We start from the raw sequence: 24074 nt of genomic DNA, 5'->3' as shown, positions 1-24074 counted from the left end.
TGTCTACTGGTGGCATCCAGGCTGCTACTTCTCAGCTTCAATGTCTGTAAATGGGGAAAAGAAACTCTTTTCACTCTTGTGGTACCTGCCAGCGGCTCAATGTACATTGCCCTCTAGAGTGTTGAGCTTTCTTCTCATAGATGTCTGGCCAGGCAGAGATGGAGAGCAGAACAGCTACTCAGGCCAAGCCAGCAGTTCACTCTTAATTTTATTGATAACTTGAAATATAGCTCTTTATTGTGGAGCCAATATTTTATTTTGGGAAATTTTTGAACCCCAAATGATCAGAGTTTGAGATTTAACATGTCTCTTTTGAATGAGCAGTCAAGGGTAAGTTGCTTAACTTCCTTTAACATTAGAAGAGGTTGAATGTCAGCTGAAAAACTTGCATAGTATTTTCCTTTCAAGACTTTTAATTAGCAAATTATAGATGTGTGTAAAATCTTAGCATGGTGCTGGCACATCATGGACATCTAAATAAATAGCAAGTGTTAAAATTATTATGACTTACCAGAGAGTTTTAGATATAAAGCAAAGCCACCTGTTAGACTATGTTTTTTGTATTAGTTTACATGAGCTTTTTCAATGTAATTGAAATATTTTGGAAAGAAGGACATTATAATATACAAACCCAGGACGGCGGAAAACCTCCTCTACCATTTTATAGTATATAATCAAGGTTTTTACTGTGAGCAGTCTCATAAACTAATTATTGGCTCACTCTGCTGAGTTTAATATAAAAGTATAATATTTAATTTAAAAATATAATATTCTTTTCTAAGACTATGTTAGAACTTTGGTCTACATGGCCCAATTTAAGTGAAAGACTCTTTTGGGGGAAAACGGAATAGATCATTAAACCCCCTTTCAGGTGCTTGTAAGCATAAACTCTACATGTGTCTCTTGTGGTTAACCTCACCTATGACTAGATGTTGCTAATAACTCAGATGAAACATTTACCAAGGTGAGAGTAAAATTGGCTCTCTATATCCCTGTGTTTCACATCCACAGATTCAACCAACTGTGGGTTGAAAATATTCAGAAGAAAAATTGCATCTGTACTGAACATGTATAGATTTTTTCTTATCATCATTCCCTAAACAATTCAATATGTAGTATAATGTATATTTATGAAGTATTTACATTGTATTTAGATATTAAAAGTAATCTAGAAATGATTTAAAATATTCAAGAGAATATTTATAGGTTATATGCAAATACTGTGCTATTTTATATAAGGAACTTGAGTATTCATGGATTTTGGTATCCATTGGGAGTCCTGGAACCCATACCTTGCAGATACCTAGGGACAACTATGTGGCAGTTGACAAAATAACTGGGAAATAGAATCTTGTAAACTGGGCTCTTGGAAGGTAATTGAACATGTCACCAATATCATTCTCTCAAAGAGATGTTTACCCCATTCAGAAACTTGGACCGAATGCTGTCTGCACAGTATTGTGCACAAGTGGAATCTTCAGGGCTTTTTAATAAGCCTTGTTTTGGTTTAATTGAAAGTGTTGCTTTTTTGGGTTGCCACCATATTCTCAGGAATTTGTCTCCTCTCAGCTCCAGCCTTTCCTTCATTTTCCCATGGCAATGGTATAAATAATGTAGTGGTCTTGCTGCTGGGCAAGAGGAACGAGACCCAGATGTCAGGAATGGAAAGCACAGCAGTGCAGAGCTGGCAAAGCAGAGCAGTAAACACAATCAGGGATAGGTGAGCCATGGGGAGCAGAAGACCAGTGAGGGAGTCGTTTGAAATAGGATGGAGTAACCTCTTGAACAAGGGGCTAAATTAAGTTGCAGAAGATTCAGAATGAGATCAATGGAGGCAGAGAAAGAATGAAGGATGAAGGATGAAGACCATATGATGTGGTCCTGATCACATTCTTGGCTGAGTAAGAAATGACGGAACTCATGTTTGCATGAATTAAATTAACCTTGCAATTTAGCTCAGAGAGGAATTCCATAAAAAGGTCTTAGGAAGATGTATAAGAGCTTGGTTTCAAAACTATAATACAATCCAACCATATACTTGGCTGATGAATAAAGTGAGACACAGAAAAGGGAATCAGTTTAGCCATGGATCAGAAGCTAAGTACTCCTGCTCAAACAAAACCAAATTAAGCTACAAAACACATTTAAATTTGCATCTATTACTATGTCCTTGCCTGGGGAAAAGCATGATCTTTGCCTATTCATTTAATCCTGAAGTCCAGGTATCATTCATAACCTCTTCCTCCTTAGCCTCTAATCCATCCAGTCTCCAAACCCTGTAAATTTTACTCTTCGCTCTCATAAAATGTCCTTTCTGTACATATTTTCTCTACTACCTTAAGCAAGGCTTTTGCCATCTCTTGTCCGGCCTCAGTCCCTCCAGTTCATTCCTAACACTCCTGATCTAATGATCTGAGTTTTTCTCCTCCTTGCTCAAAGTCTTCTTCAGCACCTACAGAATGGCATACCAGTGTATTAATGGTCTGCCTACTACTTATATACTTAAGAGCCTATCTTCTTTTATTGTATGCTCTGTATCTTGAATTATTGCAGTTCCTCAAATGCATAGCTCATTTACCCCATTTTCCATTTACTTGGTAATATTCATCTTTGGTATAACACCCTTATCAATCCCAGGACCAGGACAGCATATGCCTTTGGGATGCCATTCATTTGATGTGCAGTGTGAACACTGCCCCTCAGATGTGTGCAACATGTCCTTAATTGGACTCCCAGAGATGCCCATGCTTATCTCTATGTTAGCTCTCCAGTGCTTTACATACAACCATCTGCTGGCTTTGCTGGATCATCCCAACAAAGCTCTTGGATGAGGCGATACAGAAAAATATTTTAAAACACTGCCTCTGAATTAGGGCAAATTGAAGTTCAAAAACTTAATAGCACACTTGATAGCAGTGCAAGCTTGGGAGAGTTATTATTTTATCTAAAATTTGTTGTTCTTAACTACAAAATGGGGACATCTACTTCATCACAGTATAATCTATATTATTACATGTAAAACAATTTATATAACATCCACCATTGAAGTTTTTACTATTGCATAATTACTAGGTTATATTTTTCTTAGGTTTTAAGCACAACATCTGGAAGTTTATAAATCTTCAATAAATTAATTATCATTATTGTTGCTATGGAGGGAGGATTGTGTTATATTAAAACCTTAATTTCTCCTGCCATATAGCAGCTCACAGGGAATATTAGTTGAATTAATTGACAAGTAAACAAGTTGGGACTATTGATTAACCTGTAGATATTAGAGAGCCCTTACCAGGCACATTTTCTATTATCCTGATGCAGAAATTTACTGGAAGAACATATCAGTATTTTACCTTCCAGTAGAAAAGAAATAGCTTCCTCAACTGGAATAACGTGATAATTTGTCTTGTAATTGCCCCCTGCAATTTGGAGGAACACATGTTTCTTATAATTAACAGGCATTTATTTTTAGGGATGTCATTGGAGCAACAAACAGAACAATTCTCCTTCTCCTTCATTCTGCACCCTCAGAGGCCACTAGAACTCGTAGGGCTTAGCAGTGCTCATTCCCCAGGTGAATAGGTCTATAATTTGTCATTTACCTTAGCTTTCCGAGTCTGTAAGGATCTGAAAATAAATAAATAAATAAACAAATAAATAAAAGCTCTTTTTTTTTTTCCCAGTTGAATTCAGCATTTAAAGCATGCCTGTCACCAAGTCGGCAAAACTTCAGCTTTATTGAGAAATCTGTTGCTAAGACACAATCTGAATTTGTTTGCATACTTTTCTTAAGAATGTTGGGTATTTATGCACAAAGAGGAACTGAGGTATAAGAAATAAAGGTTGGTAGAAATTTCAGGATGGTAGAGGATTAAACCTCAAATTATTTTATTGGTTCCTGTAGACCAGGAGTTTTCAAAGGATGGTTCTGAGACCAGGGCTATCAACATCACTTGGGAACCTGTTAGAAATGTGGATTCTTGGGCTTGCCTCAGATTTACTTGAATCACAGAATTGCTGGGGTAGTGCTTAGTTCAGTGATCTGCTTTAACAATGCTTCCAGGCTCCCGGTTGCTTATTACTGTTTGAGACCCATTGCTCTAGAGTCCAGACTAGAATATTATGAAAGCTTCATTAATCAGTGGAAATGGCAAAAGGGGAGAGTATTCCCTTTCCTGAAAAATCCTGAGATGACCTCACCTGAGGCAGATGCCTTGATAGAAAATATTTCTTTTAAGACCTATCATACCTACCCTACTTTACTGCTCTGAGTTAATTAACTAGGGCCCAATATCAGCATAAAACTATAAATAAGTACTCCCTATGACCTAGGAGGAAATAACTTGCATACCAAAAGAATTATAAGCTTTTGAAAACACATCATCAGAAACATGGCAACGTATGTACAAATGGATTCTAAGGGTACTTTACTAACAAGGGCAGAACAGACTGCTGGATATTGACTGCCTTCATCGGTATGAATACACAATTTAGAGTTAATCTGTCAACTTGAACAGCTAGTGGTGGATCTAACAGCTCAATTTGTTGCTTGACTGAATATTGTGCTTGACAGTAGCCTACAATCAGTCAGGTTGAGATCCTAGAGCTCCCTGGCATAATGGGAGCAGGCAACCAAAGTTTTAGGGAGCTGGTGATAGGTACTGAGTTTATATTGTAAGACCTGCCCACCCACCTTTCTTCTTTCAGAGGGCTTGGAAAATAACTCTGTCTACCAAGATAGTGAAAATACACAAGTGAGCAGAGCATCTCCATCCATGAAAAACTGTAGTTATCTTTGAAGGCCAGAGGGATGCTACCTTTGAGGCGAGGTCTTTTTGGGTACCAGGGATTGAGCTCAGGGGTGCTTGGACACTAAGCCACATCCCCAGCCCTATTTTGTATTTTATTTAGAGGCAGGAGTCTCACTGAGTTGCTTAGCACCTTGCTTTTGCTGAGGCTGGCTTTTACCTCGTGCTCCTCGTGCTTCAGCCTCCTGAGCCGCTGGGATAACAGGTGTGCACCACTGTGCCTGGCTAAGAAAAGATCTTTGATTTTCATATACAGTATGGAATCTCTGAGTAAAAGAGGCCAAGTGGTAGCACTTAACCATCAAAGATAAGATTAATACATAAATTTTCACAACCCCCTTTATCCCAGATAAAATTTCTTGTTCAAGCATCTACTTTCACTGATAATTAATATAGCTATTCCAACTTTCTTTTGTTCATTGTTTGCATAGTATATATTTTTACTTTTAACTCATCCATTAATCTTACATTTAAGATGGATTTCCCATAGATGGAATATGTTTGATATTGCTTCTGTATCCAATCGGACATTCTTTGCCTTTTAATTAGTACATTTTGACCATTAACATTAAATGAAACATGTGATATGTTGAAACTGGGATTTATAATTTTGCTAGCTATTTTTATATGTTTAATTTATTTTTAGCATTGTCTATTACAATTTCTCTTGTATTACTTGAGAATTTTTATTAATCAAATTTATCTATGCGTGAACTAGTACTTATGTTCTTTAAAAACATTTTATTGTTCACTCTATTGTTTATAATATCCATCTTTAATTAAACAGAGTCTACCTTCAGATAATATACTGCTTCATGTATACTATAAAGACTCTGTAGCAGTATATATCCACTTTATATTTTCTGCTATTTATTTTAATACATTTATTTTTCATAGGCTATGACCATTCTCTGCATTGTTGCCATTCTGCTTTAGACCATCCATTATGTTTTAAAGAAATTAAAACCAATAATGAAGGGAAACTATTTTGCCTTCATGTGTTTTATTTCTTAGTTCTTTCCAAGTGCATTGATTCAAAGAGACTGTGGCTTTTTGAAACCAAAATGATCTTTGGACCCTCAAACTTTTCCACATCAGGAATCAGAAAAGCTCAGTGCTTGAACTCAAAAGGGGCTGTATTCTTCGGTAACTTTTTCATGTGTGGCTAAGAAGGAAAATGGAAAACTAAGCAGATCTCAAGGGTAGAGTAAAGATCTATAGAGAAAAAAATACTGGTGAGCTGCTGATAGGAGCAGAATCAGTTCTTAACTAGCCAGCCCTGCCTGCAGATCTAGGCACGTCCCAAATCTGCCTGGAAGCACTGCACAATTGTTTTGGACAATAAACTGCCCTGTCTGTCCAATTTAGTCCCTCCAAACATGAGTGTTTATTGGGGATATTGTTTCATTATTCAACCATGTGTGTAGGTGTTTGGAAAGCACAAGATTTGACTTTATTGTTTAGGGATCAGAAGTTATGTTTGGAATATAAAGACTGAAATGAGATCTTGTACTGAAAGTCACTTACTGTGATATGGTGGAACATTCAGTGTATCTTCCTTGGGGAGGAAATGAGAGCATTTATCTGTAGGATGGAGGGGAGCATATATAGTTAGACTAAAACAAAAAATGATCATAGCACTTTGCTTTTTTTGCTTAATAAACCACCCCAGAATTTAGTGGCTGAAACAAAATCTATGCATTATTTTTAATGATTCTAAGTGAGAGTCATCCAGGTAAACTTGATAATTTCCCTGAGGCTGGATACTCTAAGGTGGATTCATTTCCTTGTCTGCTGTTGGCTTGATATCAGGTAGGAAAATGTGGATGTTGACAGCATGTCTCTCATACTCCAGCAGGCTAGCCAGGGCTTGTTCACATGGCATTGTTGCAGGGTTCCCAGCAACATCAGGAAAATTAACCCAAGTGCAAGTGCTTTATAATCTTCTGCTTGCATCATTATTATTGGCCAAAATATGCCATATAGCTCTTAGTGGTAATGGAGCACAGTTTATTGTCAAGGTACACATGTATGCAGACCTGGAAATAATTTATGGTCATCTTTCTAAATTTTATTATTTTTCTTACTGTATAGGAGAAATTATTTCTCCTATAAGATGATAAGGTTGGCTTTGATGACAAGAGTGACTTTGATTGATGGAATGTGAGCAGAGATGATGTTCAGTAAAAGCTTTAACAACCATTGCATGATTCTAACTTTGACATTTTTGTTCACTCTACCACAAAAATAGCATGTCCCAAATTAGGGCTTCTCCTTTAGCTTATATCCTAGAATGAAGTCATGCAGAGCAGTGTCACAGCTGATCTGTAACATGAATAAAAAATAAACCTTTGTTTGGAAAGCCATTGAGTCTTAGTGGTCATTCCACACTACACCAGAACCTAGAGAAAAAGAGTGATTTATTAACTTCTCTTTGTGTATATTTAATCCTTGTTTTAAAAATGGATCTCTCCTATTGACTTTTTAAATTATTTAAAACTCTCATATATATTTTAAGATGCCCTTGTTCCTATTTTCTCTTCGAGCTCTGACCCTGTCTCCTCACAGTCACAGGGAAATTTCTCAGAAGCAAAATTCATGACTTCCATTTCCTCACATTCCTAAAATCCCTGCAATCTACATTCTTCCCTGATAACTCCATCAGTGTAACTCTTGCCAAAGTCACCAGGGATCCCCACATGGCTCTTCTGCTGAGTAAACAGTAACTACCTGAGCAAGGTGACATTTGAACTTTTAAGAAACCAGAGAACCTGGCCTGGATTTATTTTCTCCTTTGGCTGCTGCAGGTCTTCTGTGATTTCCATGGCCATTCCCAAAAGAAGAACGTGTTCCTGTATGGTTGCAGTGTCAAGGAGACCCTGTGGCAAGCAGGCTGCACCGTGAGTGCATCTACTCTCTTGGAGGATGTCAGCTACAGGGTGAGTCACTGGGGAAAAATGACAAAACATACTTTATGACCAGTCTTACCTTTGTGACCTGTGTACCACCCATTTTTTTTTGTTTGTTTCTAAACAATCATTTTGGTTTCTTTAATGATGAGGTAGTAATACAAGAAGGTGGGAATCTTGTGTTGAATAATGGCTTACTATTTGGTTGCTTTGCCTCTGTGTTCTATGACATGATGTGCAATAAAGGTCATGATAATTAGAGACAGGAAGCTTAATTTTAATATCTGACTTTACAATTATTAACTGTGTGACTATGAGTCATTAACATTACCTCTCTGAACTACCATTCTGTCATCTGTAAAATGAAGATAATAAAAATACTGCCTGTATTACATAGATTATGGAAGGAACACAATGATATTGCATACAAAGGACCTTAAATAAGTATGAAGGGCTAAATAAATTAAAGGACTTAAACCATCAACATCTCTCTATATGAGCATTCTATAACAAGCAGAGCAGTAATCCATTGAAACTAATTCTATTTTATCAGGTTCCAGTGTTTAGAGCTTCACTGTTAAACCTGAACCAACTAGGAAGTTAAGGAGGAGTAAATAAGGGAGGGCTTTTTATTATCAGGATAAAGAAAACAAGCCATTGTTAACTGAGCAAAATAAAACTGGCCTTTGTTTCAAATTTATGTTGAAAAGGAAGAAAATTAGGGTGGTGGTTACTGCTTCTAAATCTGTTCTGAATATTGCAATTTACTGTGTATGAAACAGCTTCATACTCAAAATTATTAGCTGTCTTAAAAATGGTAAAAGTCCACCAAACTATTCTTCATCTGGAAATACTTTCCCTGTTCCTTGGATTTCTTCTCCCCTTCTTTACCTATGCCCATCAGAAATTGGCTGCTGATGATCAGTACAGTTATCCCAGGGCTATTATTGCAGGATCAACAGTTTATCTGCAATGGCCTCTTTGGTCTAAGACTCGACCAGAGTGACAAGAAGCTTAACTACTTATTCTTACCTAGGAAACTGGTTTAGAAAATCAAAATATTTATTTGAGCAGCTCATGACAACCTGCACAAAAATTTCTCTTAGGCATAGTTTGCTTTGAACAACAACAATAACAAAACCTCCTAACAGTATAATCTGAAATATAGTCAGTATGTCCCTTACCACTCCTTTTCCAAGAGAACGTAACGGTGTTCATGGATGATTTGAAGAAATAGAAACTTAAGATATCTCCTGTAAAAAGCTGACATGGAATGGGGCAGAGGCTAGGTATCATTGTCAATTACAGTATGGATTATTAGCCTCTGTACTTCAATTTCAGTAAATGGATCATGCTACTTAATTAATAAACTTGATGAATACTCTGAGGCGTAGTATGGTGTCAGGCAATGTGTGAGGCATAACATGACAGGTGGATATGCCATAACCTCTGCCCTTGAGGATAAACACAGTAGTATTTAATAGCAATGCTATTTGAAAGACTTATCCTTCTGAGCATGGTGGCACATGTCTGTTATCCCAGCAACTGAGAAGGCTGAGTCAGGAGGGCTGAAAATTGGAGGCCAACCAGGGCAACTTGGACCCCATCTCAAAACAAAATGTAAAAAGGGCTGGAAGTATAGCTCCGTTTTAAACCATCACTAGGTTCAAATTTCCAGTATGAAAGAAAGGAAGGATGAAAGGGAAGAAGGAAAGAAGGAAGACTAGTCCATCTGAACACTAATATGCTCTATTAATTGGAGTGCAACAGCTGCCTGAGTCTCAGTTTTCTCCCTTGTCAAATGAGAGGGTCAAAGTTTAAAAGTAATTTATTAAATTAATTCCATTGATGCTCTAGAGTTCTTTGAAGTTGATTCATGAGATACTATTAGATATGTGGAAGAAGTCAGGTGAGTAAGGTTTTGGCCCCACCCTTACTTTCAACCTAAACTATCTTGTTTTTTGGGTCCTGAATACGTAGCTCCTTCCATCACTGACAATCTGACATCACTGATCTATAAATAACAACCTGGATTGTGGTGATTTGCGTAACATGTTTCTTTGTATGTGTGTCTGTTTGCAAATGGATCTTTTCAGAATCACAAGGACTCATTTTATTGATGAGGAAACTTAGACCCAGGGAAGAATGTTTGTGTAAGATGTTAATGTAATGTTACAGTAATGACACTTGCCGGAGTCAATAGCCCTAGAGGCTTTCTACATTGACATCTAAAATGCAACAATTCTAAACATGTTTCTTGTCTTTAAGCATAAGTATTGGAGAGACAATTATATACTATATATATTCCATTATATTTTACATTTACTCTACAACATTTATCCAATTTTATTAATTATCTTAATGGAGCTACTTCTAGTTATGTTGGTATAAGTAGGTCAGCAAGTTCTCTCTATAAAACACACATATAGAACAAATGACAAATTTGCCAAAATCAACCATTTTAAGATTCTAGAAATTAACCAAGAGCTGAGAAAAAAAAGAGAAACATTTGTTCTTGAAATTTGCTGGAGTTTCATTTAAGAGCAGCAGAAGTCTGTGACTTTCTGGATTGGGGCTGCTCTTGACCCTCTTTGTTTAATCATTAAAAAATGCAGTTTTAGCAATGCAAGTATGGACACACACACACACACACACACACACGGGGGGGGGGGGGGAGAGAGAGAGAGAGTTCCAGAAATTCATAGGTAAGATTTTTGAAGTGAGAGAGCCATAGAAAGCTAATGTAAGATCTCTGTACATCCATATAAGAAAATGTGTGTCTGTGCAGGGGAGACCCAAGAAAGCACAGGAAATAGAAAATCCAAAGTAACTTGAGAACTGACCACAAACTTTGAAAGTTCTCCCAATCTAAATACAAATCAAGCAACAAAGAAGGATATTTTATGGGCTTAAGATGTTTGAGTACAACTTCTGTCAAAATCATTGGCTAATCAATCGGCTTAGCAGACATAGATAACAAGATAAAAAATTAAATATTTAAAAAAGCATGAGGAGACATCAGTGACATTCACTTTAGAAGAGGAAAAGGACAAAGCTTCTGCAGATAAATTCAGAAAAGTGAAAACAATTTTAAATAACATTTAGAAAAGTAAAATAGAGTCCAGAGGTGCTATTAAATATAATATATAATGTCCCATTTTTCAATAAAAAATTACAACACTGATAAAGAATGAAGAGTGGGTGATCTATACTCAGGAAAGAGTGCTTTTGGTAGAAATTGACTTGTATGGGCCATGATGTTGAATTTCTCAGAAACAATTTCAATATAACTATTAAAGTATATAAAAATATTAAAGAAAACTATTCCAAGGTTAATAAAAAATATGGTGATAATGGTTCAACATAGAAGGAATAGATAATTAGAAACAAAAAGGGAAGGAAAGTCCTATAACAAACATGAAAATTTGCTGGATAGAATCATTAGCAGATACCAGGATAATGAATCAGTAAATGTGATGGTCTATCTAAATTTATTCAACTCAAAAAACAGAGGGGAAAAAAGATTAAATTAAAGGAAAGAGTCTTATAAACTTATAAGAAAACATCAAACATAGCAATCAACATGCAACAGGAGATAGTAAAAGAGTGAAATATACCTAGAAAAATATTTGAGGAAATAATGGCTAAAGAAGAAGGCCATATTGGAAAAGCAAAATAATAATAATAATAATAATAAATAGATATATACATAAAATAAGTAGCAAAATTGCAGATATAAGTTCAGAAATATATAAACAATTACATTAAATATAAATGCTAAAACATTTTTTTTCAAAAGGCAGAGGCTTTAAGATTTATTAAAAATAAAATTTAGTTTTCTATGCTATCTGTGGGAGAAATACTTTTTTATTTTTAATATTTTTTTAGTTGTCAATGGATCTTTATTTTATTTATTTATTATTTTTTTGTGGTGCTGAGAATCAAACCCAGTACAACCCCAACCAGAGAGACATGCTTTTGTTTCATAACACAAAAAAAGTAAAAAAAAAAAAAATAAAGGATGAGAAAAAGATACCTAAAGTATAACCATAACAAAAATGAAGTAGTTATATTGATATAATACAAAATAGACTTAAAAAAAGAAATATTCCTAGGGATAAGAGTGGCAATTGATAATACTGAAAGGAGTAGTTCATCAGACTAACATGATAATTATCAATCTCTGTGTACATATTACTCCCAAATACACAAAACAAAAATAGAATTAAAAATATATGTTAAAAATTCAGTAAAAATGACTGGATATATTAATATTAGTCTCTCAATAAGTGATAGACTGACTAAACAGAAAATTAGTAATTCTAGAGAATACTTGACCTAACTCATTACATGCATAATACTTTTCCTCAAAACAAAAGAAGACATATTATTTTTGAATCCACATCAAGAACTCTCCAGGATATACCCTATTATAGGCTACAACACAAATGTTGATAGGTCTTTAAAAAATGAAAACATAAAATATTTTCACCAGCCACAACATAATTAAATTTTAAATCAATTTTAGTAAGAAATATGGGATATCACTGGATATATGGAAATTGAACAGCTTGCTTTAAATTAAGTCATTGGACAAATAGGAAATATGAAGGAAAATTAGAAAATATCTTGAACTAAATAAAAGTAAAAACAATATATCAATTTTGTGGCATGCATCTAAAATGTATAGCTTTGAATGCTTATATTAGAAAGATAGAAAGATCTAAAATCTGTAATCTTAGCTTTCACATTTATAATCAAGAAAAATAAGAGCAATTAAAATCCTAGGTAAGCATAAGAAAGAAAAAAAAGTAAAGACCAAAATTAAAATTGATGAAACAAAAATAATTCAAACAATAGAAAAACCATAGTCATAGTTTTGCTTTTTAAAGTGATTAACAAGATGATAACACTTTAGCAAAAATGACTAAGGAAAGAAAGACAACACAAACTACAAAAATTAAGAATGAGAGAAGGGGTATCATACAGAACATCAATATAAAAAAGGATTTTATTAACAACTATATGCCAACAGGTGGGTAAATTCTTTACATGACATAAACTACCAAAATTGACTCAAGAAGTCAGAGAATTGGAGAAGCTATTTTAAGGGAATAAAGTGAATTAGTAATTATTCTGTCCTCAAATGAAATCCTAGGCCTAAATGGCTTTGTTGGCAAAATTTATGAAACACTTAAGAAATAATTTTTAATTGTAAAAAGTTATTCTTTCAGAAAATAGAGAAGAAACACTTGTCAACTCATTTTATGAGGCCTCTGTTACCCTGATACCAAAACCAGAAAAAGACATCATAAGAAAAGAAGGCTACACCATAATATCTCTTACAAACACCTATGCAAAAGTTCTCTACAAAATATTAACAGATCAAACCCAGCAGCATGTAAAATTTATTCTTCACTGTGATGAAGTGAGTTATATCTCATGAATACAAGATTAGTATAAAATTAAAAGTCAAATACTCTTGTATTCCTGGTACTTAAACAAGTGGCAAAAACCCACATCATTATCTCAATATATGCAGAAAAAACATCTGATATAACTGAACATTCATTTAAAATAAAATCCCATAACAAACTAGGAATAGAAAGGGAATTTTTTCAACTCGAAACTGAGCATCTGAAAAATAATGTGATAGCTATCATCGCATTTAATGGTAAAAGCCTGATGTTTTCTCCATAAGTTCTGGAATAAGATAAGACCATTTTCTCCTGCTACTTCTCTTCAGCATTGGACTAGAAATTCTAGATGGCACAATAAGGCAAACAAAATATTAGAAAATCATATTAGAAAAAAATAAAAAAAAAGAAAAACCACCTTTACTTACAGGAAATATAGTATTTTATGTAGAAAAGTTTCGGAGTTTACAAAATAAACTACTGAAACTAGGGAGCAAATTTAGCAAAAAAGCAAGATACATGATTGATGTAAAAATCAGTATTACTTAATGTAAAAACAGTGAATAATCCAAAAGAAGATTAAGAAAAAATCCCATACATTAGTTATCATATCAAAACTATTAAGACAGTTAGCAATAGATTTAACAAAGAAAAGTGCATTATATCTGAGAACTGCAAAACTCTGTTGAGAACATTTAGAGACCTAAATAAATAGAAAGCAATACCAAATTAATGGATTAGGAATGTCAATATTCTTAAGATGGTTGTTTTTCCAAAGATCTTCTATACATTCAGTACATTTCTTATCAATCAAAATTCTGGCAGGACTTTTAAAAAAAATAATTAAATTATTTATTTTTCTAATTTTTTATATATGACAGCAAAATGAAATTCATTTCATATTACATATACAGAGCACAATTTTTCAAGTCACTGTTTGAATACAAAGTATTTTCACACCATTTGTTTCTTCATATATGTTCTTAGGGAATTGATGTCTAACTCATTCCACTGACTTTTGTTCTCCTATACCCTCTCCCTTTCTCTCCTTCCCCTTTGTCCTATCTAAGTTCCTCTATTCCTCCCATGCTCCACCCCTCCATTCCCATTATGAGTCAGCATCCTCATATCAAAGAAAACATTCGGCCTTTGGTTTTTTGGGATTGGCTTACTTCACTAAGCATTACGTTCTATAACTCCATTCATTTACCTGCAAATGTCATGGTGTTATTCTCTTTCAATGCTGAGTAGTATTCCATTGTGTATATACAAAAGGTTCCCTATCCATTCATCTACAGAAGGGCATCTTGCATTCGCTCCACAGTTTAGCTATTGTGAATTGTACTGTTATAAACATTGATGTGGCTGTGTCCCTGTAGTATGATGTTTTTAAGTCCTTTGGGTATAAACCAAGGAGTAGGATAGCTAGGTCAAATGGTGGTTTCATTCCAAATTTTTCAAGGAATCTCCATACTACTTTCCAGATTGGCTGCACCAATTTGCAGACCCACCAGAAATGTATGAGTGTGCTTTTCCCCACATCTTCGCCAACACTTATTGTTGTTTGTATTCTTGATAGCTCCCATTCTGACTGGAGTGAGATAAAATCTTAAAGTAGTTTTGATTTGCATTTCTCTAATTGCTAGAGATGTTGAACATTTTTTCATATATTTCTTGATTGATTGTATGTCCACTTCTGAGAAGTATCTGTTCAGTTCCTTTGCCCATTTATTGATTGAGTTATTTGGTTTTTTTTTTGGTGTTAAAATTTTTGAGTGCTTTATATATCCTAGAGATTAGTGCTCTGATGTCCTTGTGGTAAAGATTTGTTCCCATTCTGTAGGCTTTCTATTCACCTCACTGATTATTTCTTTTGCTAAGAAGAAGCTTTCTAATTTGAATCCATCCCATTTATTGATTCTTAGTTTTAATTCTTATACTATAGGAGTCTTATTAAGAAAATTGGGGCCTAATCTGACATGATAGAGATTTGGGCCTACTTTTTCTTCCATTAGGTGTAAGGTCTCTGGTTTAATTCTAGGTCCTTGATCCACTTTGAGTTGAGTTTTGTGCATAGTGAGAGGTAGAGGTTTAATTTCAGTTTATTACATGTAGATTTCCAGTTTTCCCAGTACCATTTGTTGAAGAGGCTATCTTGTGTCCAATAATATGAGATAACTGTATTTATGTGGGTTTGTCTTTGTGTCCTCTATTCTGTACCATTGGTCTACAGTTCTATTTTGGTGCCAATACCATGCTGTTTTTGTTACTATTGCTCTGTAGTATAGTTTTAGGTCTGGAATAGGATGCCACCAGCTTCACTTTTCTTGATAAAGATTGCTTTGTCTATTCTGGGTCTCTTGTTTTTCCAGATGAATTTCATGACTGCTTTTTCTATTTATATGAGTCATTTGGATTTTGATTGGGATTGCATTGAATCTGTATAGTGCTTTTGGTCATTTTTACAATATTAATTCTGGTCTATCCAATTACAAGGTAGATCTTTCCATCTTCTAAGGTCTTCTTTAATTTCTTTCTTTAGCATTCTGCAGTTTTCATTGTAGAGGTCTTTTACCTCTTATCATTAAGTTCATTCCCAAGTATTTTATTTAATTTTTTGAGGCTATTGTAAATGGGGCAGTTTTCCTACTTTCTCTTTCTGAGGATTTGTCACTGATGTACTGAAATGCCTTTGATATATCAGTGTTGATTTTATATCCTGCTACTTTGCTGAATTCACTTACTAGTTCTAGAAGTTTTCTGGTGGAATTTTTGGGTCTTCTAAGTAAAGAATCATACTGTCAGCAAATAGTGATAATTTGAATTCTTTTCCTATCCATATCCCTTGAATTTTTTCATCTGTCTAATTATTCTGTCTAGAGTTTCAAGACTTATGTTAAACAGAAGTGGTGAAAGAGGGCATCCCTGTCTTGTTCCAGTTTTTAGAGGGAATGCCTTCAATTTTTCTCCATTTAGAATGATGTTGGCCTGGGCTTAGCATATATAACTTTTACAATGTTGGGGGTATGTTCCTGATAGCTATAGTTTTTCTAGTGTTTTGAACATGAAAGGGTGCTGTATTTTTTGAATGCTTTTTCTGCATTTATTAAAATGATCATATGATTCTTTAAGTCTATTGGTGGGATGAATTACATTTCTTGATTTCCTTATGTTAAATCAAACTTGCATCCATGGGATTAATCCCACTTGATCGTGGGGCATGATCTTTTTGATATGTTTTTGTATTCGATTTGCCAGATTTTATTGAGAATTTTTGCATCTATGTTCATTAGAGATATTGGTCTGAAGTTTTCTTTTTTTGATATATCTTTGGTTTTGCAATCAGGGTGATATTGGCCTGATAGAATGTGTTTGGAAGTGTTTCCTCTTTTTCTATTTCATGAAATAGTTTGAGGAGTATTGGTGTTAGTTCTTCTTTAAAGGTCTTGTAGAACTCAGCTGTGTATTCATCTGGTCCTGGACTTTTCTTGGTTGGTAGGCTTCTGATGGTGTCTTCTATTTTCCTGCTTGAAACTGATCTGTTTAAATTGTGTATATCATCCTGATTTAGTTTGGACATATCATATGCCTCTAGAAATTTGTTGATACCTTCAATATTTTCTATTTTATTTGAGTACAAATTTTCAAAATAATTTCTAATTATCTTCTGTATTTATGTAGTGTCTGTTGTGATATTTCCTTTTTCATCATGTATGTTAGTAATTTGAGCTTTCTCTCTCCTTTTATTCATTAGCATGGATAAGGGCCTGTCTATTTTATTTATTTTTTTCAAAACACTAACTTTTTTTGTCCATATTTTCAATTGTTTCTTTTGTTTCAATTTCATTGATTTCAGCTCTGGTTTTAATTATTTCCTGTCTTCTACTGCTTTGGGGGTTGATTTGTTCTTTTTCTAGGGCTTTAAGATATAATGTTAGGTCATTTATTTGTTGACTTTTTCTTCTTTGAAGGAATGTACTCCATGTAATGTACTTTCCTCTTAGAATGGCTTTCATAGTGTCCCAGAGATTTCAATGTGTTGTATCAGTTTTCTCATTTACCTCTAAGAATTGTTTAATCTCCTCTTTGATATCTTTTGCAACCCATTGTTCATTCAATAGCATATTTTTTAGTTTCCAGGTATTGGAGTAGATTTTATTTTTTTATTTTATCATTGATTTCTAATTGTATTCCATTGTGGACTGATAGAATGCAGGGTAGTATCTCTACTTTTTTGTATTTACTAAGCATTGCTCTGTGGCATAATATATGGTCTATTTTAGAGAAGGATCCATGTGCTGCTGAGAAGAAATTGTATTCACTCATTGATGGATAATATATTCTATATATGTCAGTTATGTCTATTTATTGATTGTATTATTGAGTTCTTTAGTTTCTTTGTTAAGCTTTTGTTTGGAAGATCTATCTAGTGGTGAAAGAGGTGTGTTAAAATCACTCAGAATTATTATATTGTAATCTATTTGACTCTTGAACTTGAGAAGAGTTTGTTGATGAACATAGATGCTCCATTGTTTGAGGCATATCTATTTATAACTGTTATGTCTTGTTGATGTGTGGTTCTCTTAAGCAGTATGAAATGTCCCTCTTTTGTTGATATTGACAGATTAATCTTAAAATTTATATGGAAATGCAAAGGAACTGCAATTGCTAAAGCAATTTTGAAAGAGAAGATTGATATTTGAGGATTTAGTTTATATTTCATAACTTACTGAAAAGCTACAGTAATCATGAAACTGTAGTATTGGCATAAAGACAGACATATAGATCAATGGAACAGAACAGACAGAGCTACAGCACACTCACACATTGTAGTCAACTGGTCTTTGACAAACATGCCAAGGCAATTCAATGGGAGAAATATAGTTTACCCAGTAAATAGTGGTGGGACAACTGGTTAGCCGCATGGAAAAATACAAATTTAGATACTGGCCTCACATCATATACAAAATATAAGTTAAAATAGATTATAGACCTAAATGTAAGAACCAAGCTATAAAACTTAAAGAATACTAACTACTAGAAAATCTTTGTATTTTTGTGTTCTCTAATCAAAGCTACCTTAGACAAAACACCCAAAGTATAATATACAGAAGAAAAAGTAGATAAGTTGGGCTTTATTGAATTTAAAGTATTTTGCTCTCAAAAGACATTGTTAAGAAATTGGAAAGACAAACTTTAGTCTGGGAAAGTATTTGTAAATTATTCATTTGATAAAGGACTTGTATCTAGAATATATAAAGAATTTTTTGGGGTAATTCAATAGTTAAAATACAATAATCCATTTATAAAAATGAGCCAAAGGAGTGATTGTACAATTAAACTAAGTTAATGTATAATTGGCTAATATGAATGATATTCATTATTGTTTCATTAGTAATTCCAAATTAAAATCACAACAGGATAGCACTACACCATCACTAGAATGATCAGAGTAAAAAAGACAGGAACCACCAAATTTCAAAGACAGAGGAAATGTTAAATGGCCACTTTGGAAAACCCTTTTTAAAAATTTCTTCATATTTAAAAAATTTCTTCATATTTTTAAACTACCACCCAACAATTTCTTGCCTATGTTTATGTCCAAGAGAAAATAAGCAAAGTCTTGTACACAAATGCTCTAGCAACTTTATGCATAGCATCCCTACATAGAAAACAAGCCATATCCACACACCAACTTGTGAACAGTAAAGGACAATATATTCATGCAACTGAAATAGAATTAAAGTTTCAAACAACTGACACATGGAACATGAGTGAACTTCAAAAATACCTACAAAGTGAAAGTAGTCAGAAAAAAAAAAAATAGTAGCAAGGTGTGGTGGAGCACGCCTGTAATCCCAGTGGCTTGGGAGGCTGAGGCAGGAGGATTGTGAGTTCAAAGCCAGCCTCAGCAAAAGTGAGGGGCTAAACTATGCAGTGAGACCCTGTCTCTAAATAAAATACAAAATAGGGCTGGGGATGTGGCTCAGTGGTCGAGTGCCCCTGAGTTCAATCCCTAGTACCAAATAAATAAATAAAAGGAAACAATAGTATTATTCAATTTATATAAAATTTTTGAAAGAAGTAAAACTATGGTCTTAAACTCAGAAATCAAGGAGGGCAGGGATTGACTATAAATGAGCATGGAAAACACCAACAACCTTTGAGACAGAAAAATGTGCTAAAGCTGAAATGTAGGGATAGTTGCAAAATATCTAAAAGTCATTCAACTGTATACTTACTATAATAAAAGGCTGATGTATACTTCCAGACATTTATTGATCATATGCCAGTTTCCAGGCACTGTGGTAGGTATTTGGATAACAAAGTTGAGTGAAACATGGGTTTCTACTTGTAAAAAATATTAGTTGTAGGGCTAGGGATATAGCTCAGTCGGTAGAGTGCTTGCCTCACATGCACAAGACCCTAGGTTCAATATCAGCAACACACACACACACACACACACACACACACACACACACACACACACATTAGGTGTGGAGAGGGGGAGATAATCAGGAATGTAAAATATAGAATAAGTGTAGGAGCAGAAATATGATAACACAGAAAGGACTCATTAACTCTTAGTTGGTGCTTACCTGGCTTCAACAGACATATTTTTGAGGGGTAAATATGATGAATATGTGAAGAAAAACAACAGGAGAAAAATTTTAATTCAAGTTTGATTTCAAGAAAAATCTGAAGAAGTAGAAGGACATAAATTCTGTAATAATTAAGACTAGAGCCTTGAAACAATTGGATTGCCAGTTGTGGATAATAGTGAATTAAGAAGAAATGAATCGAACTTGGGTCTTGTGCACCACTGCTTGGAAATATCCTATTTTGGTGACATTTCCTGGTCTTTGTCCTCTATGGAAAATTCCAATTTTGAGACATTGCAGAGATAATAATTATCATTGATACACCATGCCTAGTGTGTGCAAAGTGCTATGCTAAGCACTCTATGTGCACTAATTTAATATTTTACTATGTTTACTCTTTACAGCTACCTCATATTCTAGAATACTGTGTTGTATAGAAGATGTTTAACAAACATTTTTTGAGTTAATAAATACTTTTACTAACATCCCATTTCCTACATCAAGGAACAGCATCACAGAGATTAAGTAAGGTGTCCCAGGTTATGTAGTTAGCAGGAACACAGGTTCACACGTTTAGAATCTGTTTAAATCAGCTTTTTTTTTTTTTTTTTTTTTTGCTGCTGTTACTAAAAGACCTGAACAGAACAATTGTACAGGAAGAAAAGTTTACTTAGAGGCTCACAGTTCCAGAGATCTCAGTCCCTAGAAGGACAGTCCCATTACTAGGGGCTTGAGGTGAGGCTGAACATCATGGCAGAAAAGTGTGGCAGAGGTAAGCAGCTCACCTGATGATGATCAGAAAGCACAGGGAGACTCACTGCACTTACTAGATACAAACTATATACCTTAAAGGCATATCCACAATGGCCCACCTCCTCCAGCCACACCTTATTCACCTTCAAGTACCACTCAGTTAATCTCCCCAGGGGATTAGTTCACTGATTGGGTTCAGGCTTTAATAACCCAATCATTTCTTCTCTAAACCTTATTACACTGTATCACACATGAGCTTTTGGGGAACACCTCACATCCAAACTATAATAGAATCTGACCTCGGAGATTTTGTATTTGTGTGCCATCTTGGAGAGAAGCAGAGCAATGAGTCAAATGACTGTAATTTAGAATTAAATAGATGTTAAAAGAAAGAATATATTCTTGTTTGGAGCTTGGAAAACAATGAGATGTCTAAGTTAAAGAGGAGATCTATGCAATGTGAAGAGATGATTTAAATGTTTCCTAATTTTGGAAGGGTGAATATTTATATTTGGGCAGCATTACTTTTCTTTTTCAATCTTCACTCATCGGCAAACTGCACTTTAAACAGTACAATAATAATAATTACCCAGTGCTCTAAGTGCTATACTATCTCCTCTTTGTCACATGCTTAATCCAGAAGAAAGAAGACATTTGAGTTCTATAGGCTGATCATAGGGAGCTTGCATCATTCTGGTAGAGAAGAGGGGTTCTACTTGGATGTGAGCTCTAAGCTAAGTGCTAGCTTCTGAGTTCTCTTTGAGAGAATTCCATATTCTTTGAATTTTGGAAACCAGGGAATGTTTGGGAAGAGTTGGCAGAAGTCAAATGAATTAAAATATAGCTTGGAAAAATAAAATATAGCTCGTGCTTCTAAAATATACCTTAAAATAAAAATTATTGAACACACCCTCATTGGTTAAGGTTGCCCCTGACTCTAATGCTTATAGAGAAATGGGATTCGATATCTACAAAGAAATGGAAGACCCATCCTGGAGGCAAATTCTGTACTAGTCATAAATCCCTGCAAGTCTGTGTTTAGACTGTGCCAAATGTCAGCTCCTATACCATGCCTTTTATTTATATTATCTCATTTATTCCTTGTAACAACTCTAACAAGGAGATGTTCATTCTCCCATTTTACAGATGAAGGGCCTAAGACTCAGAGAGGCTGAGTAGCTTATCTGAAGTTGCACAGCAAGTACATGGTGGAACTGGAATGTTCTTAGTTCAGGTCTATGTGGCTCTTCCCTGCCTTCCTTTAGTGGGTGTGCTACAATGCCTGATATTTAGTGTCTAGCCAGCGTTCTGGATTGCAGTAGAATCTTTCTGCTCTTGAATAAAGTCTTCAATGTATATTCCCAGCTCTACCTTGAGAAAAAGCCAGAAGAGAAGGAGGCTTTTCTTGGGACATATTTATAGTAATTATAAATAATATTATAATATTTGGATGTCTATTACACATTGGACCATATTGCATCTTATGTAAACTTCTTTACATCCCTGTGGGATGTTACACTGCTGAAGAGTTCATCTGTTTCCTATTCATTAACAAAACAAAACAACTTCCTGTATGGAATATCTATCTCTGCTTTCTTTTCTCTGTCATAGATTTACATATGTGAAACCAAAAGAATAATGAGATGATAGAATTAAAATTTAATATAAATGCCAAGTTGGGAGTCTATTATTTAATGAATGTATAAACTATAGTTGTGGAAATGTAAGAGAAATACTCAAAATTTTCCTGCTAAGTCACCTGTATAATGAAAGGTTCATAACTAGTTAAACTCCTCAAGATACATGTAATTAATTTGAAAGTGTGGTTTTTTTGAACAGAGTGTGTATTAGCTAACAACAACAGGTTTATGTCAGACACCAAACTACAGATCCAGGAAGCTCAGTGAACACCAGAAAGACAAATGCAGAAAGGCCTACACTTAGGCATATCATTTTCAAATTACAGAAAATTGAGAGTATAGAAAAAATACTGAAGGGGGAAAATGCCTTATTCTAGAGAGAACAAAAGATAAGAATTAGATTTGACCTCCTTAGAAACTTTGCAAACAAGAAGAGAGTATAGCAAAACATTTAAAGTGTTGAGAAAGAAAATACCACCAACCTAGATCTCTGGACCCTGTGAAATTATACTTCAAAAGTGAAGAAGAAATAAGGACTTTCTCAATAAACACTGAATGAATTTGTTGCCTGTAGACCTGTCTCGCAAGAAGTGTTAAGAACAGACCTTTGGAGACAAGGAAAATAATATAGGTCAGAACCTTGATTCTACAATGAAAAAGAAGAGTATTGAAGGAAGAATAGAGACAGTAAAATGAAAACTTGATTTTTTTTCTTATTCTTGATCTAACAGATAGCATTTTGTTCAAAATAATAATAGAAACAATATATTTGATCATCCATGCATGCACACATATTCTTGTATATATATGAGAAATGAATGAAAGCAAGAAAACAAGAAGGAGAATTAAGACCACTTAATAGTAAACAGGTACTCAGACTGTCTATGAAGTGGTACTCTTTTATTTGAAATTCCAAACTTTAGGTCAACCAAAAGAAAGTGAAAGAGCTTATATGTGAATAAGGGAGAGAAAATTGAATGATATCAATGTTCAATTTAAACCAGAAAGAGCAGAAAAGAGTGGAAAACTAAAATCAGAACAAACAACAAAAAACAGGTAGAAAATAGTAACAAATATGGTAGACATTAACCCAACTATAGCAACAGTCACTTTGAATGCCAATGGTGTACATGCACAACTGAAAATTGGAGGTTGTAAAGAGGGACCAAAAAAGAAGAACCAACTGCAAGTTGTCTGGAAGAAACCCACTCTAAATATAAAGACACATTAGATTAAAAGTAAATGGGCAGAGAAAGATATATAAGCAAAAATAGTTCTAATTAATTTCAAACACATCAAACTTCAAAGCAAGGAAAGTTATGGATAAAGAATGGCATTGAACAATAATAAAGGTGTCATTCCTTCAAGAAGGTATAACAGTTCTTAGCATGTATGTGCCTAATAACTTCAAAATACACGAGACAAAGAAATGCGAACAGAAATAAATAAATCTACAGTTATAGCTGAGACTTCAAAACCCTGGTATCTGAAATGAAAGACAATCACTTTAAGAACATAATTGAATTCAACAACACCATAAATCAATTGGATGTAATTGGCAACTATAGACTCTTCCAAGAACACCAGAATACATATTCTCCTGAAGCTTATATCAAACACTCACCAAGACAGAACAAATTGTGGGCTAGTAAATAATACCTTAAAAGAATAGAAATCATATAATATCTGTTCTCAGACACAATGGAATTGAACTAGAAATCAGTAGAAAGGTTAACAGAAAGGTTTAATTCCCAAATGTGTGGAAATTAAAGAACACACTTCTAAATAACACATGGATCAATGAAGAAATCTCAAGAGAAATTAGAAAATATTTTTAACTAAATGAAAATGAAACTGCTACTAATCAAATTTGTGGAATGCAATAAAATCTGTGCTTAGAGGGCAATTTGTAACATTGAATTTATTTATTAAAAAAGGAAAATTCTAA

The 24074-nt window shown here is 34.3% G+C and overlaps 1 protein-coding gene across 2 annotated transcripts in view; it reads left to right on the top strand.

Moving 5' to 3' along the window:
• Positions 1 to 24074, top strand: part of Agbl1 (AGBL carboxypeptidase 1) — a 705341-nt gene that overhangs the window by 345172 nt on the left and 336095 nt on the right. For both annotated transcript variants that reach the window (XM_071607355.1, XM_027922002.2), the window contains exon 18: positions 7613 to 7744. In XM_071607355.1, the coding sequence (XP_071463456.1) occupies positions 7613 to 7744 (132 nt within the window). The remainder of the gene's footprint in view (positions 1 to 7612; positions 7745 to 24074) is intronic.

The sequence above is a fragment of the Marmota flaviventris genome, chromosome 2, assembly GCF_047511675.1.
Source record: "Marmota flaviventris isolate mMarFla1 chromosome 2, mMarFla1.hap1, whole genome shotgun sequence".
NCBI lineage: Eukaryota > Metazoa > Chordata > Mammalia > Rodentia > Sciuridae > Marmota > Marmota flaviventris.
The sequence above is the reverse complement of the archived record's forward strand: the minus strand, read 5'-3'. Positions and strand labels throughout refer to the sequence as shown.